Genomic DNA, 18,733 nt, shown 5'->3' on the forward strand with positions numbered 1-18,733 from the left:
AGTTTCAAATTTGCATGGCATAGCGACGGACGTAGATCGGGAAAAAAACGCAAAATTCGGAAATCATTAAAAAGGAAGCATAAGTTTGAATCATTCGCGGGCGCGTGATTGTGGGCTTCGAAAGTGAATGCACTTGGCACCTCCGCACCCGAAATCGGATTCTCGAACGGATTCTGATTTATCGCCGGCCGGTCATTGTTTGTGCGTATCTGTGCCAACCAGAATGTGGGCGTGTCCGCCTCCGCCCCCGCCGCGCCATCGAGTAAAGTGTTGCGAAGTGAAGTGCGAGAATGCCCGCCCTCGATTTCCGCAAGAGTGCTGTGAAATCCTGTGAGCTACGATTGTGAGTGCAATGTGTCTTTTGTAAATCAAGGAAAATCACATTTTAAATTGCTGCGCATTAGAACGGATACAGATACAGATACAAAGGCAGGGCCACAAGGAGGCAGCCAGGCAAGATCGAAAGTCAAACGCCGTCAAACGTTGATTGCGTCGTCGGCGTCGTCCTCGTCTACCCACGAAACGTGGGAAATGAAAAGAACGGAGGAGGACGTGAAGGATTTGACTGATGTGAATGGAGTGAAAGATGTGACCTGGCCGGGGTACCACCCCTTCCCTCGGAGGCTGGCACGTGCTATTGTCTGCCCCCATCTATTTCAATTTGATTATATTGAAGAGCATATGATGTAATATATGGAAATGTAATCTGATTAGAGGCTGGCTAAGCTGAGCCCCTCCCTGGAATCGTGCTGCTCCATGGATTTAAAAACTCATTAATGTGCAAAGACGTTAGTCCTCGCATCTTTGGTATCATTAGACGGGCAGGCAGAAGGTGGAAAACCAGAGCTGGATGGGTGGAGTCAGCAAGGCTGCTGGCAAATCAATAGTGGAGGTGTTGAAACAGCTGCCAGTATTGGCCAAGAAACTGGATAGCTGTTCCAAAAAAAAACTCAAAAAACATTGAAAACGCAAAAAGGATTTTGTGCTTGCCAGCGCACGGAAATTCGGCAATAGTATCAAGTATCACGAGGTGAAATATCAACAACATTCAGGCATTTCTCTAGAAATTCAGCTATCAAGTGTGTGAAAGAGGAGAATACTTTGCTTGAAAGAAAGACAGTTTTAGTACAGTTTAAATGACAATTGCAAAGGAGTGGGAGTGCCTCAGTATTTCAGAAAAATCATCAATATCCTCGTATTATTTTCGGATTAAATAACCCCGAAATAAAGCACTTATAAACGACCTTCCATCTTTAGGCTTTTTATTTGCGCCTTGTGTTAGGATATTTTTGTAATATTTGTGTTATTTTGTTCAGTAATAGATTACAAAAACGATTTTGTTGCACAGTCTATAAATGTGTATTGTTGTGTTTCATTGAGTAAATTAGTGTCTTAGTATCACAGTTCGTTGAGGTTGAAAAAGCAGCTTAAAATTTGGCACACGGTGGCAAGTTTAATTATTTAAACAAATATATTTGCTTACCCATGCAAAGAAATTTGTTCGAATTATATTTCCTGAAGGATTTTTAACGCCCCAATTGCATTTCAATTAGCCTAGGAAAAACAATGAGAACCCGATGCATAAGCGGATAAAGTGGCATAGTTTTTCCCAGAAAGCGGTGGGGAAATTGAGAAAAGATCCCGACATTTAACCTAGCAGTTGTAACTATATTTTGCAGATAGTTTCCTAAGCAGCTTTGCATTAAATGTATCTTAAAGATTTCGCATAGTTCACCGCTCAGCTTAGCCTGTGCACCTCCCTAGGAATTATTTGTTGAGTACTCTCATATATTTCATTTTTATCCAGTTGAATATATTGTGATTCATAACCAATCCTCTTCGGAAGCATTATGATTTTTGGCCCGCTACCTATAATGGGAAACTATAAACCATCATTGTGTGCAGCCAAATATATAAATAAAGTTCTTTCAGTGGAAAAGTATTGCTGTTCGCCAACATGATTACTTGCCTGTGCCCCTAATCTTCGTCTGTCCGTTGGTGAATTAGGGAAATCTCGGAAGTTAATGGCACTTGGTCGAAAAATAAATATCAATTTGTTGCTTAGCTACCCTAATTACACGATGGCCAGCATCGCAGGACATCCTTCTAATCGGGCCGTGTTATGGAGTGCAATAATGCATTAGGATTTCCCATTTTTTGCCATTTGGGGACTTCGATTCGGCAGCTCGGGGAACTCGGAGCCGGATAAATGGGCTCTGGCATTCATTTGGAGAAGTCGACACAGTTTTGTGGGCCAAACGACTATTTGGCCAACAAAAAATAACGAGCAAGCCATTAAAAATTTGCCGAACTCAGCAGAAGTGGAGGAACTAGAACTAATGGAGGGCGCAAAGGGAAGAGCACTGGGGCCATGCAATTCATTAATTTATTGACTTATAATCAAGCCAGGAAGAAACTTACGCCCAGAGCCAGACCGGATAAATATCCATTTATCACATAAATAGAATGCTAACAGCAGTGAATCCTGCTGGTTTCCTCCTTGCTGCTCTCCGTGCTCCTCGGACCAAACTTATTTCCCTTCCTTTTTTATTTTTCTTTTTTTTTGCCGTTCTAGCCTGGCTGCTGCGGTTGGCCTGCCAAATAAAGCAAGAAATAAGTTAAAACATACGTTCTGTGCGGTCTGACTCGGTGGAATAGAACAAATCCTGGCCAACTGGCGGAGCAGCCCAGTCACGTCCGCACCACCACAACTACTGCTCCTCCGGCACAGTGCGGTATGCAAATTCAACCGAGAAGACTTCATAAAAGCAATGCAAATAATTAAATAACAGCGCAAAGAGCAAACAGCACGCAGCAGCATGACATGCTACTTGAGTCGGCGAAACTTGGATTAACTAGCTGCGCGAAATAAATACGAAATACGAAATACCAAGCACCAAGCACCAAACACCAAATACGAAATCCGAACGCTAATCCCAAACCAATCCCAGCTCCGTTCCGCCCAGGTGCGACATCCGACAGTTGCCGATGCCCTCGCCCAGCGGAATGTCCTGGCGGCAGGCGGAGCGCGGCGCGGGAGGAGCGCCCGGTGGACGAGGGGCAGGCATCCTGGCCGGGAGCGGGAGGAGTCCGGGAACTGCCAGCATACTGCTGGCGTTTCTGGCAGCTGTCAGCTTTCGTGGCATGCGAGCGCGTAAGTGTAAACTTCTTTTACTTGGGGTGATGCCAACACGACTTTCCGGGCTACACATCTACGCACGGATTTCGTGGAAAGTGTTGGGTGAAATTGGTTCTAAGATGAAACATCTATTAAGCACATAGAAGTAAAATACATTTTATCTGTTTTATAATATAATAGTAATAAGAGCATTCAACAGAATGCTAATCTGATCATTTTGACTTATGCTGTTCATGCACGTGCCACATCAATTTTGTTACAATTTTTCAAGGAAGGAATTGTAGTCAGATTCCAACTTTAAGGCCGATCATAGGGCCTTTGGCACTTTAACACCCCAAATCGATGTTATGAAACAACTGACTACCCGCCGTTAGGCAACCAATTGTGCAACGAACTAGCCCGAATCGCTTGATCCCGTTGGCTTTCGAGTCCGCGGGAAAATCGCTTCCAGGAACGCCCTGGAGAACTTTTGTTTACCATGGGAGTCCGTCCCAAATCCCAGATACTGAGCACTGAGCACCGAACACCGAATCCCTGCACCCCTGTCCAACTTTTGGCTACGTGCTCAGCTCCATCCGAACTGCCAAGTTGGGTTGGTTTGGGTTGGGTTGGGTTGAGTTCCATGTTTCATGGCTCTGCTGCTCCGTGTGGCGCTAAGCTTTTGTTTTTGCATGCATAGTTAATTCAATTTCGCACATTTTTGTGCAAGTGTCGAGTGAAGCGTTTGCCAAATTTAATTTACATGATGAGATTTGCTTGGCTGCATTGTCGTTGGCAACTCGTTGGCACGATTTTTATAAGCTTGTCGAGTTAATTTAATCGTGCAGTGCAAATTTTCATTTAGCCGAGCTCACACACGCGCTCCCATGATTGTCAGACACCTGTCACGCGAAAGGAAATCTCGCATTCGCATTCGCATTGGCTTTCGGCTCCAGGAACTCATTACGCATACGCAGCGTGTGAAGATTTTGACTCCGCTCTGCTCGCTCTTGATGTTTGCTTCGTTTTTGTGCTTAGTTTATGAAAATGCCTGGCATATCTTCTAGGCCGTCCTAATTGGAAGGGGTCGGCTAACCCGTCTTCCCAGTTTCTGTTTCTGAGTCTCGAGTTGATTAAATTTCTTGCGTGCATGGCGGGTGGCGGGTGGTGGTTGTCCGTTCAACAGGTCGGATGCGTGATGGAACTCCTTTCCCCTGTGAAATTACAACTGGTCCGGGCCATCGTCTGTGCAAATAGCTTTCATCAAATTGTCTAATTCATGGCTTGGTTTTACCTTGATTTTCGAAGAATTTTCCCTAGCCTCGGATTGAATAAATTACCAGAGTTTTCTATTTCAGCCTGACAGAGAGCTTGCCTCAAATTGATTGCACTTCCGAGGAAATCCTTTAATATTTCAGGCTCACTTATTTATTCACGCACAACACAACAAACAGTATTTCGGCCAAATCAAACTTCGTCGGGCGGCACTTTTGAAGGAACCTTAAGTTCCTGTGGCCGAGTAATTGTTAAATAGTATTTATCATCTTTTTTTGCGCTTACCTGCTCCTGCTGCCACAACTAATCAATCTCAGTTGAACTGCTGGCAATGCGAAGGCAATATCATTAACAACACATGACCCAGTCCCCGCATCCGGGCTCATATGTGATATAATTAAATTGGGCACCAGCAAAAACGCGCAGGACCACCCACTCACACTCACTCTCATACACACACTCAGATGGGAAACAATGGGACACAGCGAGAACAGAAATAAGTAGACACTCAAATAACACTTAGGCCATCAATCAGCGCACTAGCCAAGGTCAAAAGCCCAGCCACGCCCATGTCCATCTCCGTTAATTATGCCACGACCATACCGCATACAAAACAGCAGCGGGCAGCGGGCGAATCAACTATGTTTTATATAAGAGATACAAGTATTTACCATAGGACGCGGCTCCCAAGACAAATGGCGGTCAAATGTCACGTTTAATTTATTTATGGCCAAAACACATAACCGTTGTGGAGGGGAAGAGGGGAGAGGGCGAAGAAAAAATAGGCACTCGCCCGATGGGCGGTGGACGGAGCGAGAGGGGCGTGGCACAAGGGCCGAGCTTTAATTAAATAACTGCGCTAAGTGGAGCCAAAGAGTTGGCGTCGCTAATACAGCCATTAGCTAAATTCGCTGAGAGCCCATAAATTTCACGGTCCAACTCAGGAATCACAAAATAATTCCCGAACTCTGTACTCCCATGAACAAATTCCGGTTTAGCCCATTTGGAGCATTGGAGGCGATACTTCAGACAAATAAATAGCTGCTGGCCGTAATTAATTAACTCTGGAGGATTGTCGTCCTGCCTCAGTTTTCATATGCAAGCCATATGTTTGGCGCCAAAGGTTGCCTGTTGGCTGGAACATGGGTTTTAAACAAGCCAACAGTTTATGAAACACAATGGAATACATAGAGGAAGGCCATTTATTATCCAGTTCAGTCACAATTAACCAGATCTAAAAAAGCACATTCATTCGTTGGTCTACAAATACAAAAAGTTGTATCGAGTGTCAGCAATAGCAGCTCAAGGCTTAATTACATTATAGATTAAATGCTTCTCCAATTACGAAGGTCCGACAGAATTCTCTTGTGCTAGTTGCGATAGTAATACACCCTTTAACACCCCCAGTTAATTCGAATATTTACCGAGACAATAAATTCGGTTTTGGACAAGTGGGGCAACCCACTATGCCATACTCTATGTACACACTTGTCTCGTAATGGCCACACACGAGGATGTTTGGGCCACGTTTTCGCATCAAGTCAGTAATGAGCCCCCGGCAGGAGTATTAGGCCTACTCGACTGTCCCGCGCTGAATGTTGTTATGTAACTTGCTTATTCATGTGTGCAAATTATGAGCAATAACAATGCGAAAGAAACAATCGTCAATCAGGAGACGCGGAGGCGTAGTGCTGTGAAAATCAGAGGAGCTGGTGGTGGTGGTGGTGGTGGTGGGAAACGCTTTAAAGCAATCGAAGCCAGTCGAGTGCTAAATGGGCGCGCCCTGCCACGCCCCATCGCCACGCCTCCACGCTCTCCATTTAAGCCGTGTAATTGCTGTGTGCGAGAGCTGAATACCGCAAAAAGCTGAGGCGGCCCACTGTCGTCCAAGTGAGCGATGCGACGCGTCGCCATTTGGCTTAAACAAAAAATGAAACATAAGGTAGTATAAGGTATATGAAACACGGATTGATATGCGACACTCTAATTCACTGCAAATTCTGAGGAACTTAGTTAGTACTTTCCACGTATGTAACCTCTTCAAACGTGTGTCAATCATCGTACATTAGTAATCATTCGTGGAAAACCAAGTATATGGAACTATAAATAAGAAGCATTCTTGTGACGTACTGAACCTATAAGATCGCCGTCGTCAATCCATCAGTGGCTGCACCCTCGTCAGAAGTGCGCTGTTATCGGGACTACATGGCCAAGGTGCCAAGATGCCAAGATGCCAAGATGCCGAGGTGCCAAGATCACGGCAGACCCAAGATGGCCAGTCGGAGTTAAAGGGTAGCCACAACAAAACGTGCAACCATTGATAAAATGTGCGACGGCTGCTGATGTAGGTCGGATCCGGACGGGTTGTGCCGGATTGGGAATGGGTATGGGTATGGGATGTGGGATGTGGGCTATGGGATGTGGGATATGCAGGAGCTGGAATTTATGATTCCATTTTTACTTCTCTGCTCGTTCTTCTTGCAAACAGCCTCCGGCCATGTGAAGAGTTTCTTTGGGAATGCGGACGGTGAAACTGTGTGGGGAATGCAAATGGTTGTGGCTTGTGAATTTCCCTCGCAACAATGAGAAATGCTTTCCCGTGGCAGGAACCCCGCCGACTACGCCCATGCTAACTGTCTGTCGCCATGCACATGAAATCAGATGGTTCCATAAAAATGAAATGATTTTAAATGATGTTCAATGGAATTATAAACCACCACACATATATTAAGATAAAGATGACTCCTTAAACAGTTTTGATCCACCTCTGGAATAGTTTGTTAGATACATTGAAACAAAACATTCTATCCTATCTTGATACATTTTTTGCCAGCATACTTGCTCCCTTTTCTCGCTGTGTACCCTCCAGTGAGTGCGTGTGACAGCCATTTGAACAGTTCGATTATGCATGTTTTGAGCTGAGCCTGGAGCGACATAAGGGGGAATTGGAGAGTTGCTAATATTTGCTGAATGCTGCGGACCAATAAATGACAAGTTATGCCCTCTAATTAATGCGCCTCGACATGCGACACGCGTGTGCGGCTTCTGGCCGAGTGATTCTGGCCTGGTCTAATGGCCGTCTCTTCTGGGTCTTGACCAAGTCCGCACATCCCAACCCAGCCGCTCTCGGCTTAATTTCGGCACATAAATACCAATGGGCCACACCCCGGAGGCGCCATCGCCAGGAAGCCGGGGGAGGATCCTGGTGCGGAGCCAGTTTTTGTGGCCACACCACGGCCGGCCCGGCGTTTCATTTTTCAACTGTCAGACTACCACAAAGCCAGTGACACTTTCGACTCCTCGCTGGAAGATGGAGCAGAAGGGGTTATCTGGAGGCGCTTTGGGCGTGAATACATACATGGAAATTAAAATGACGTTAGGTCAGGCGAGCGTAAGGAGCCACGGGTTCCATTTTTTCTTTCAGAATTAATTTTATGAAGGAAACCGTGACATTTTATCTTTAACGGACACTGGCTCCGGTCTCCGAAAGGTACAATCCCCTACAGTTTATAACAATAAATCAAAGGCGATTAAAATCTGTGGCAAATCTGTGAAGTCCAACAAGCTACTTACATATATAAGTTATCCAATCAAAATATAAATATGGCATCGGCATTGCACTCGAGTTACTATATATATGGAGTGTTAAAATGGTGGTTTTCGCTTTGTTTCAAAATCCTGCAAAATGCTTGGTCAAACTTTTAAATAATTTCTGTACCTAACGCCACCTCTGGGCAGAAAAATAGTTACCATATTTGTCAATATTGATTATATCACACAATTTGATTATCATCCTATTGATTATAGATTTGTGAATGATTTTATAAGTTACAAGCTTAAAAAATGATTATTGTTCCTAATACTAAAATATTTTAAATCAGATAATACTAGTGCTGCAAAAACTAACCCGCAACACACAGCCATGAGTTTCGATAAATGATATCGTCAATTAATTGGTTCCGAATCTGATCTAGTTCATTAAACTTGACGGTCATTTCGCTTAAATAAATCTCGACTGAAGTGAAGTTGGACATTATTAAAGCACATTATTAATAGAACTAATCCTAATATAGTGATTATTCGATACTAAGAACCAATATAAAGCGGATTCACACATTTGATCTGGACAAACCTAAACCCTGAAGAATTGGATAATTACAAGGAGCTGAACACGTGCCATTGCAAGCATTTTTTTTTTGTTTGGTTATTGGATTAAAACCAAAGGCAAGTTATTAACTCCTTTCGTAGGTACTACTGGTTTTAAATTAAACAGTCTAATTTGGGCTTCAAAGTAAACAGTTTAATACAAGTTTAGCTACCTTTTTAGACATTGCTTAGGCAAAACGCTGAACTAATAAAGTTCGAGAACAGAACCACTCAGAATGGCCGATAAACTTACTGCGCTCGGAATTGGCCAGCATAATGATTCCGGGTATATACGGAGGTGCCGCTTGCTCCATTTAAAGCCAACGGCGCTCATCAGTCAGCTGCTGCCCAACTTCCAAGTTTTGCAAAGAGTGCGCTGCCTCTCCGTGGGGAGCATGTCGCAAGCGGCTCTGGAGGAGGTCTTCACGAACTGCAGGCAGCTGGAGAGCCTACTTCTGTGCGACACGGTGGGTACCGGCACCGTTTACGACATTCGGAGCATTTGGCACTGCCAGATGTTGAAGGTGCTGCTGATTCCCCTGAGTGTGAGAACGCCACTGGCCGTCTGCTTACTGGAGAACCTCACGCATCTCACGCTTCAGCGCTACAAATTCAGTCCAGGAATGGAGTGGATGCCCACCGTTCTGACCATCATCCGTTACAAGCGGTTCAATCTCCATGAATTCTCCTTTGATGGATCCGGGCTGGCCGCTCCCATGAATCTTTGCCAGCTTCAGCTGGCCCAATGCACAGCCCTCACCGAACTGAGATTGAGCAACTGCCTGCTGGCTGAAATGGAAAGCCCGCCATTGCCCTTCTCCTGCCAACGGCTCAGCTTCCGGCGATGCAAAATAGGCAAAACGTGTGGTTACATGCATCCGCTTCTGAAGAAAGTGGATCTGTTTAACTGTCAGATGTTGTTTGATACTCCCATGCTACGCCGCCTCCTGAACTTGAGAAGGCACCAGCCCATCGAAGGACCACTCCTGCTCACCTTTAGCCAGTCCCCCAGACTGCGATCTGAGCTCTCGAAGTGGTCCCAGGAGGAAGTGAGTGCCAACAGCCAGTGGCTGCAAGTGAAGGAAGTGGGTCCGCACCAGGCAATTACATGGCAACAGCCATACGCTACGCTTTCCATGAGGTTTGGCCTCTCCGTAAGATATATGCCCGATCTGAATCTCCCGGAGGAGAGTATCCCGAGTGCCGCTGATGTACTCAGTTCCCTGGATTCTTCATAAGGAGTTAGATCCGCCTAGTAAAAGCACAGGCCTTAGCTATTCGGTCATCACTTGATGTACAATATACAGTTCCTTAGTCAACTTTTGACAAATCACCACCTAAAGTGGGTCTATGTGATCTTTCTCTAATAAAATCCGAATATCAATAAAATGTGGGACTATTTGTCATTATTTTTCAACTATCAAGTTACGTACATATATTCAAAAGGGGATGCTGGATTGCAAATTTCAAAAGGAATTTCGCAATTTAATTGTGAATTCCTAAGGAAAGCACTTAAAACGCCCCTCCTCTCTTCAGATAACACATTTCTTTACTCCCACAATTTAATGAATACAAATCCCACGTAAAATACCTCCAGCCGACAGATGCCCCCATTCACTTCGAGTGGCACACAACATATTAAACATATCAAATCTAAGCTCGAAAGGCTTCGCCATGTTTGCGTTAGGATCGCCATTTTTCCAGGCGGATGAGTTTTGTTTATCAGCGAGCACATAAATTACGAAAAAGTTGGAAAAAACAAGGAGTAAAGTGAAATTTATGTGTACCGCATGTAATTAATAATAAAAGAAATCGCGCAAACGAATTAAATGGTTCTGTGTGTGTGTTTAACTTGCTTGTTAGCCCGTCCAGAACGGCGCTTAATTAGACCAATTCCCCGCCCCCCCAGTCCGCCCACTCACTAACTTTATGTTTGGGCCAACTTAATTGGGTCCGAGCAGCAGTGCAGCGGCTAATCAGGTTAACCAATCCCAGCAGCAATGTTAAGCAGCAGGCTTGGGTGTTACCTGGGCGGAGAAAGTCCAATCGGACAGATGGAGTGGACAGGTGATGGCGCAAAGCAAAGATCGTAAATGGTATTCATGCGGAGTTTGGTTCGAGGTTGGTTCGCTATCCTTCCTTTCCATTTAAAAGTGGCAATCAGTCATTTCTTAAATTGAATGTCGTCAAGCGGTAGGAAAAATTAGACTTTTTGAAATAAATGGAAATAGAATAAATTTGAATTCGAAATGGAAAAACATAAGATTGGCCAATCAAAAAAGCAAGTGTCTTTGGCTCTTCCAATGTGTCATGTATAATATGTCATAATTTATGATTTTATTTATATATTTACAAGAACAAAACATCCTTGTTGAAACTGGAACACTTGAACCATAGAATGTATCTTGATCGCAACTTAGCACACCCAGATCAAACTTCTGGCAAAAATAGTGTTCAAAATTCAATATATACCAAGTGATTTAAAATGGGACGACTATCGATCTTAGTAAAGAAGTTGTAACACTAAAGCTACATATGTATTAACCAGCCTTGATTACTGCACAATTGTTAAAGTTTAAAAACTTTATCAAACGGCCGCCATCTGAATTCATAACGAGAGTAGGAGAAATCGTGTTAAACGTTCCGGCGTAATCCCTAAAATGTTAAGCCCCGCAACATTTGCTTTTAATTCCTGCAGAGTTGCAATGGTTGTTCAGTTTCCAAACGATATAATCCATGCATCATCTCATGGCAGCAGTCCGATTAGACACGCCCCCCTGACTGCTGGGTTTGGCCTTTTTCAACTTTGCACTCGAATGAATACGAAATACGAAAATTCACGCGAAATTCCCTGACAGAACCCACGACAAAGATAAAGTCCCCACACCCACCCCACCCACCACCAGTAGACCCACGCCGAACGACCCCCACTTGAATTATTATGTTATAGCTCCTGGGTGGGGGAGACTCCTGGCCCCATACTATATATGTACTATGGGCTCCGAAGCCGAAAAGTTTGCACCAATCATTGCTCAACCATTTGGGCAGAAATTTTAAATTTATTGCCCCAACAATGCGACAGCAAACAATAACATTAACAAAGTAATAATTCAAGACCCCTTAAATGGTTTCAATTATGTGCCCAAAATGTGTGACGAGTGCCGGAAGAACGAAAGGGATAATATGGGTGGTTGGGTTGGGTGGATGGTCAGGTTGGGTTGGGTAGTCAGTGCCATGGCAGAAACCCAAAACCGAAATCAGTTTATGTGGTTTACTGAACAGTTACACTAATTACCGCACAACAAAACTGCGGCTCTCATTTACCGGTGTTGTTCTTGCACTTGTTGTGCCGCCGGTTGCTGTTTTTATAAACTTTAGTGTGCGAATAGTTTTTAATTACACAGATATGCTGGCAGCAAGAAAAACAATTGAAAACCTAACGAGGGAATAAAGTTTGAAGCTGCCGGCCTCCACTGGCTGGATTCGTTGCGGATCCCCCGATACCCAGTGATGATGGATTGGCCAGTTTTAACTAATTGAAGCAGTGTCCTTTTGTTGAATTAAAACATAATTCAATTAGAGTTACGGCAAGCTGAACTAAGTTTAAAGAACAACAGCTTAGATTAAAATGAGAAAATCTAAAATGTTTTGCTTAAAACCATTAAAGTGCCATTAAAGTCTGGTGCTTATGAGGGAATAAGTTAGTTTATAGACCAACATTAATGAGCACCTTACTCAATAATTAATGCATTAAATGAGTAATTTTAAAATTAGACTTCTTTGTGAGAAACATTAGTATATTTCCAACTGAACGTTTAATTAGCAGTGAGGCATACCCCATTTTAGCTGGCCATAATCGAGTTCAAACTTACGTCCAATCTTATGCATGCAGTGGGTCATGTCCGCAAGTTTGCAGAAAAATTAAGTTACTTAAAGCCAACTGCAGCGGCTACTTAGGCGGAGGAACTGCCTGCAGCTGTGCTGCTCGCTGGTGGAAAGTAGAAAGTGGAAAGTGGAAAACTATTTCTGCAAATTGTTCTCGGGCGAAGCGTTTAATAAAAATGTAAACTTGAGTGCAACTCGACGCAGTCTCCGCTCACTTTATGCTCGCATTTGGCATAATATTATTTACATAATAAATACTCAGTTGTTGTTTGTTGTGCTGCGCGTAAATTTGCCGCCCGAGGCGCGACACTGGAACGGGGAGGCGTCCCCCGAAAGTAGGCAATCCACGGATGGGGGTGGATGGGTGCTTGGGTGCCTGGTGACCCCAGCCCACAGTGGGAGTACAATGTGGGCGGCATGACTCGGTAATTCCAGGCCCATCTGCGGCATTTTATGCTCCAATAAAATCGCAATGTGGCCGCGAGCTTAAAGCTTGATTGGATCAGGAAAGGGACGTGGAACAGTGACCAGTCCACCATTGTTTCATTAGGTGCTCCCAGAAGAGTCAAGTACAGAGAATTTGCCAAAGAATGACGACAATCTGTGCTTGGGAGATTGAAACACTGTTCATTATAAGATCCCTTCTAGCTGTTCGCCCCATAAACCATCCGAAAATCTAGGGAGTTACAGAGCCTTCTTTAACGCATAAACTGAAAAGGCATATATCAACTGATGAACAGGACTAATAATCTTAATTAGGAATGAAGTGGACACCACTGACGATAACTGCAAAAAGTTGTACTTCAGCGATCTGCTGTGCAGCTCTATCGCGATGGATGGGCGAATTGGTGGACACATTACTCATGTTCAGAACAAAGACATTATAATGTATAGAATATTCTGTCTTCGGTCAGAATAAATGGTGTATTAGCCCACTACGACATAGAATATAAGGAAGATACCAAAGCAGGTCAGGACTCTAGTGCTGGAACACGGTCAGAGGAAATACAGCTCCTGCTCCGTGATGTGGCAGGCCACATCCTCCTCGTTTTCCAGCAAGCCGCCAAGGAGCGAGAAATTCCGGAGCAGCTGCTCCAACTACAGTGTCATCTTGAATGTGGGAATCTGAGTAATACACTAAATTTAATAAGACAGGCTGGGCTAACGACTCCAAATTTACCTGAAGCACAACTATGCCGGCCGGCAAGATGACCGCAAAATTTGTGAACAGTCGGACCAAGACCAGGCCACACCCCAACAGCTGAACCACCGCAAGGGCGGCGGAGCTCTGGAGTTGGTCCTGCAGAAAGGCCAGCTGTTCCACCCACTGGAGCAACATGCCCAGCGCGTCCTCGCACCACCATGGGCAGACCGGATGACCTTTTGCCCAGATCCACCGCCCGTTCTGAAAAGGGGGTCCCCTACTGCGTCGGGAGCATGTTCCGAGATTCCTGCTCCAAGCCGCAAGACTACTGCGAGCTAAGAGGATGACAGTCGTGGCAGTGATAACAAACGGCGTACGCCAGGCTGAGTAATCGGTCCGGTCTGCCTTTAGTCTGTGGCACATCCTGGAGAGATTGCTTCGCTACGAGGCGTCGTAAGAGGTCCTTTTCCGGGCACAGCTGTCGTTTCGGAAATTTCATTTCGTAATGCGCTCCTGTCCTATTAACATACATATTGTACCATCTTCGTAGAAAAACTGATTTAGATGAATTATATTTAAAAGAATTTTTTTAAATATGAAATTTGTAGCCTAAGCTAACTTGAAATTGGTCCGGAATCCCAGTCATCCGATGGCATCACTGCTTTTGAAGAGCGTTTCTCTACACAGATAACCATCAAAATATATCCCAAAATGAACCTAGTTTTTATAATTTCTCCATTCATAATTTAGGCCCGAGTATCATTCCCCAGAGGAAGGCAGCTGGGGGAATAATGAGAATTTCACACGAAATTATCCCCCATCAATTGCTAAATTGTTTTGCACCTTGCAAAAAAGGGAATACAACTTTCAAACCCCCATACACTTGACCTGAATGCAATCGAACAGATGCCCTGAGCAAATAAATTTGCATTTTCCATGACATATCGCAATATGCTGCTGGAAAATATATATTTTCTAAAATATATATCGCAATTTGTCAATTAATACACAAAAAGCTTGCCTAATGCGCTTAATTTGATGGTAGGCGGCAAACAAACAGATTCCGTTGGGTTATATGCAAAATAGTTTGTTTTGGCTTGGAGTCTACTATTACATAATAAAAATGCTTTAAATGAAGTTAAGTTAGTACTAAAGTAAATTATAAACTTTAATTGATCGAAAAGGTATTCAGCAGATGGGCAGAAGCGTTTTCGACTCAATTAAGTATATATATTTTATCGTTCCTAACTTTTTTAACTGAAACATCTTTCGAATATTGAGGTACTATTAAAAGCCGAGGAAGCTTCAAGGTAAATTGTATGTATGTATGTTCTTAAGGTGCAGTCTTAAACTTCATATATTCCCATTCGATAAGAAAGAAGTCCATTAAAATGCAGATAACTTAAAAAATGGGTATTTAATTGGTCTTAATTCCGGAAAAACTTCCTACATAACTAACTGACAGCTGCATTTCGATTGTTTGTCAGCTTGTCAAAAGACTGAAATAATTATTTGTCCGGAAAAAACTTCGATAAAGTTTGCCAACTGATGGGCCCATCATTCTTGACCTATTTTGCAGCGCTTGCAGCCACGGCCACTCCGATGGAGAATGCCTCGCTAATTGCCTCGCCTGCGACGGGGACAAGCACAATGGGATCGGCAGGATCTCCTGTTCTGATGCTGGGCGATGACCAACAGCAGCAGGAGGACGACACAACCGTGGTGGATTCGTGGAGCGACAGGCCGGACACTGCGACGCTAACAAAGGGTTTCTCGATTCCCACGTACTTGCCGCCCTTTCCGGAATTCATACCAGCCGATTTACCGCACATGTTGCGGAATGCCTCCTCCGGAGCAGCTCCTCCCGCGGACAACGGCCCGTCCGGCAGTCCGATGCCATCTAAGCCCAACGAGCAGTCGCGTCTCCACGCCTACGACAGCGAACAAAAGGCACAGCAGCTGCGGCGCGAGAAGGAGCTGGCCAAGGAACGGGAGCTCCTGCCCCGCCGCCAGCTCAGCCTGCCCCCGCTGAACGCCACCGTCCAAGCTGGCCAACATGCCTATCTGCCGTGCAAGGTGAGTGAAGGATTGGGAGTGGGGATGGGTTCGGAGGTCATTGGGTACAATGTGGAGCCATCCAGTTGAGTGGCGTAATTGAAAGCTTCGAGTGGGGTGGCTACTTTGTAATGGGGTTTCTAAGCCACACAATTGTAAATCTTGTTTGTGACGCGAAATGAAGAATAATGAATGAACTTATTGGTGGGAGCAAGCATCCTTTCAAACTCCTTAGTCCATCACAAGCAACATACAATTAATATCCATGATAATTCGCACCTGCAGCTCAACCAGCACTCCGGAAAACCGCTCTCCTGGGTTCGGTTGCGGGATGAACATATCATTGCCGTGGATCACACAACCTTCATCAACGACGCCCGGTTCGCCTCGCTGCTCCAGTCTTCCACCTCGACGACACTTGTATCCGGAGGGGCCCTGTCCACCACTGCGACGCCCGCCGCTGCCCTGGGCAACTCATCCGCCCACGCAGTTCCTGGGGGTCAGGAGAGGGGCAACAGCAGCAGCCTCAGCTGGACCCTGCAAATCAAGTATGTGAAGCTGGAGGACGCCGGCTGGTACGAGTGCCAGCTGGCAACGGAGCCCAAAATGAGCGCCAAGGTGCAGCTGTTTGTGATAAGTAAGTGAGACGACGCTGACAAATACTTATACACCGCAAGAAAAAATAGGAGTAGATAGCTTTTTTAATGATAAAAAATTCTATGTTGAGATATAAAATTAATAAGTAAGATATTTTAGGTCCTAGGAAAGTATTTCTATGTGGATACGACAGTTTTGCATATGAATCTTAAATTTGCAGCTTTTAAATCTAGTTAAAGTTACGAAAGGTAGTTTCGAACTTAACCCTCAACCCAGTGTAACCTTCTTCAACATCTAATGCTGCAAATTTCAACTGAAGCTCAATAGAAATCCTATTACTTTTGGCTCAAAGAATTTCGCGTACAATCCGCGATAATATCTATTATTTCGCGTTGAGCACCAATATCCTATTTCTTCCTTTCCCCACCCACAGCACCCCGAACCGAGCTAATCGGCGATCGGCAGCGCTTTGTGAAGGCCGGCAGCAGGGTGGAGCTGCACTGCATCGTACGTGGCACCCTGGAGGCCCCCAAGTATATCTTCTGGTACCGCGGCGACCAACAAGTGACTGCCGAAAACGAGGCCAGCGGCGCCCAGAGCGGATGGTACACGCAAATCGACCGGAATATCTTCGGCAGCACCGAGCACAATCGGAACACGGTGAGCGAATTGGGCAGACACGGAGTTCTCAAGCGGATTTCTCACGATATCGATTTTACAGATTGGTTCCCTGGTCATTCCTCTGGTGCGCAAGATTCACTCCGGCAACTACACGTGTGAGCCGGAAAACAGTGCGGCAGCTTCTATGCAATTACACGTCCTGAGCGGTAGGTGACACTTATTATTGCAGGTCAACACTCCAACTGGTCTAGGTACTTTGGATCCGGAAATGGTTTTGGGAAGAGTTATTTTAACTGAAAACAGATGAAGTTCAGCTAAAAATAAACAGCACATACAGTTTCTTCCCATACCAGTTACACCTCGTCGGATAACCGATCGTATATATTCCCAATCGGATAACTAGGTCAGATCTGGTCTTTCCGTCGGCCTATATGTCCAAGTGTCAAATACAATGAAGAACGTTGACTCGTAATCCTCGACTATCAGATACCTGTTACTAAGCTAGTCGCTTTATAAAATATCATAATCATACGAATAGAAATCCATGGCCAAATCGACTTTAATGGTGATCCTAGCATATTACATACTTTTCAAGAAATGTAGAATACCCATTAGATCGACTATTAACTGGTGAATATACTTTACGCAAACTATAGAGAATAGGATTATAATAGATTTAATAGATTAGTAGATTAGTAGATTATAAGTAATTGAATATATCTCTTTCCAGGGGAATATTCTGCCTCCGCCATAAAGTCGACTGCTGCTGGGCCCCACAGACTGGGTCACGGGTACACCAGTCTACACCAGTGGCTAATCTTTCTTTTGGTGGCCCTGAACAAGACATGATTACTCCTCGGAGTCCTGGGAGAAGTCCCACCATGAGAGCGCTGGAATTATCATATGATCGGGTGTTTTGTCTAAGACATTAGTTTAATCTCTAGGTAAAATGCACTTTGAAGCGATTACTTGTTTATTCTGCTGATACTTCTTAAAGTTTAAGCCGAACTTTCCGAACAAAACCAAAAACTTTTTTATACAAATTCTAGACATAACAATGTTTTCTTTACTCTAGTAATAGGCCTAGTTCACTAAGTATTAAAATAAGCCACTAACTCTGAGTAACAACCGTTTATTTGTTATTTGCGTAAACAAAGCCAAAGGCGTATTGTTTTCAAATGATTGCAGATTTTATTTCTTCGTAGGAATTCTTAAAATTTATTTATCAACATATTTATTAAGAAACCCTGTTTGTCATTTGAAATTGCACTAAAAACCACACATTAATTTTCCCATTAAATTGTAAAAAGAACAAAACTTGAAGAAAAGTGAACTATCTTAGCAAACAAGTATTTCAACTTTTAAGGATGTAAAGCAACTGATACTTAATAAAGAACTAATTGTTAAAATCTTTGCCTCTGTCACTTATTATTTCTGTTTCACCTAAAAGGTCTCATCCTTTCCGCATAACTTTAGTTTTATTGTCGAGCCTCACTCTTTGATTTACATATTTCATGGGTCTACTTAAGCTCATTTTTAGCCTTTTAGACTGCGCCTCTAAGTTCCTTTTCAAGCTAAGCTCCTTAACACCAATCCTCACTTATTTAAATGGGATACCCACCCCATGAAGCAACCCATGCACCTCTGTTAATTTCTTGCCGGAAAATTATGTGTATATTTTAAAATGCAAATAGGAGAAGTTGTCATAACTCGTAGGAAGATGGAAGACGGGGCTGGGAAGGCTTAGGAGATGAAGGCACACGCAAATAAAAACCAAGAAAAGAGGAGCAATTGAGAAAAACTACCATTGTCTTGGCCATTGTTTCGCCTTGGCCATTGTTTTATGGCCTGGCCAACTATAATTTTGTGCGATTTTTCTGATTGCCGCGCAC

General features: G+C 44.1%; 2 protein-coding genes and 1 long non-coding RNA gene across 7 annotated transcripts; 2 read left to right on the forward strand and 1 right to left on the reverse strand.

The window, feature by feature from the left end:
- On the forward strand, positions 1–18,254 carry LOC6726767. Of its 3 annotated transcripts, none has more exons than XM_016176119.3 (7): positions 1–788; positions 2,576–3,154; positions 15,148–15,644; positions 15,909–16,260; positions 16,654–16,880; positions 16,942–17,047; positions 17,572–18,254. In XM_016176119.3, exons 2-7 carry the CDS (start codon positions 2,989–2,991, stop codon positions 17,688–17,690), a joined length of 1,467 nt encoding a protein of 488 aa, XP_016033242.1. In that variant the 5' UTR covers positions 1–788; positions 2,576–2,988; the 3' UTR covers positions 17,691–18,254. The 3 variants fall into 3 exon arrangements, with proteins under 3 accessions (XP_016033242.1, XP_016033243.1, XP_039151503.1); XM_016176120.3 differs by having other exon boundaries at positions 1–343; XM_039295569.2 differs by lacking the exon at positions 1–788 and adding an exon at positions 831–1,030.
- Positions 7,564–8,928, reverse strand: LOC120285050. 3 transcript variants are annotated; one of them, XR_006541955.1, is made up of 4 exons: positions 8,793–8,928; positions 7,967–8,071; positions 7,752–7,893; positions 7,564–7,696 (listed from the first exon to the last, which is right to left on the reverse strand). It is a non-coding gene; the product is annotated as an uncharacterized LOC120285050 (long non-coding RNA). The 3 variants fall into 3 exon arrangements; XR_006541954.1 differs by having other exon boundaries at positions 7,752–8,071; XR_005544299.2 differs by lacking the exon at positions 8,793–8,928 and having other exon boundaries at positions 7,967–8,095.
- LOC6726765 lies at positions 8,486–15,119 on the forward strand. Its single transcript, XM_044923377.1, has 2 exons — positions 8,486–8,617; positions 8,721–15,119. The coding sequence occupies exon 2, from the start codon at positions 8,776–8,778 to the stop codon at positions 9,775–9,777; it is 1,002 nt and encodes a 333-aa protein (XP_044779312.1). The 5' UTR covers positions 8,486–8,617; positions 8,721–8,775; the 3' UTR covers positions 9,778–15,119.
- Positions 18,255–18,733: the final 479 nt, after the last annotated feature.

This window comes from Drosophila simulans, chromosome 3R (genome assembly GCF_016746395.2).
Source record: "Drosophila simulans strain w501 chromosome 3R, Prin_Dsim_3.1, whole genome shotgun sequence".
Classification (NCBI taxonomy): domain Eukaryota; kingdom Metazoa; phylum Arthropoda; class Insecta; order Diptera; family Drosophilidae; genus Drosophila; species Drosophila simulans.

Coding starts and splice junctions, on each gene's coding strand:
- LOC6726767 (XM_016176119.3), top strand. CDS start 2,989: ATGCCCTCGCCCAGCGGAATGTCCTGGCGGCAGGCGGAGCGCGGCGCG. Junction 3,155..15,147: donor CTTTCGTGGCATGCGAGCGC/GTAAGTGTAAAC, acceptor CCTATTTTGCAG/CGCTTGCAGCCACGGCCACT. Junction 17,048..17,571: donor GCAATTACACGTCCTGAGCG/GTAGGTGACACT, acceptor ATCTCTTTCCAG/GGGAATATTCTGCCTCCGCC.
- LOC6726765 (XM_044923377.1), top strand. CDS start 8,776: ATGGCCGATAAACTTACTGCGCTCGGAATTGGCCAGCATAATGATTCC.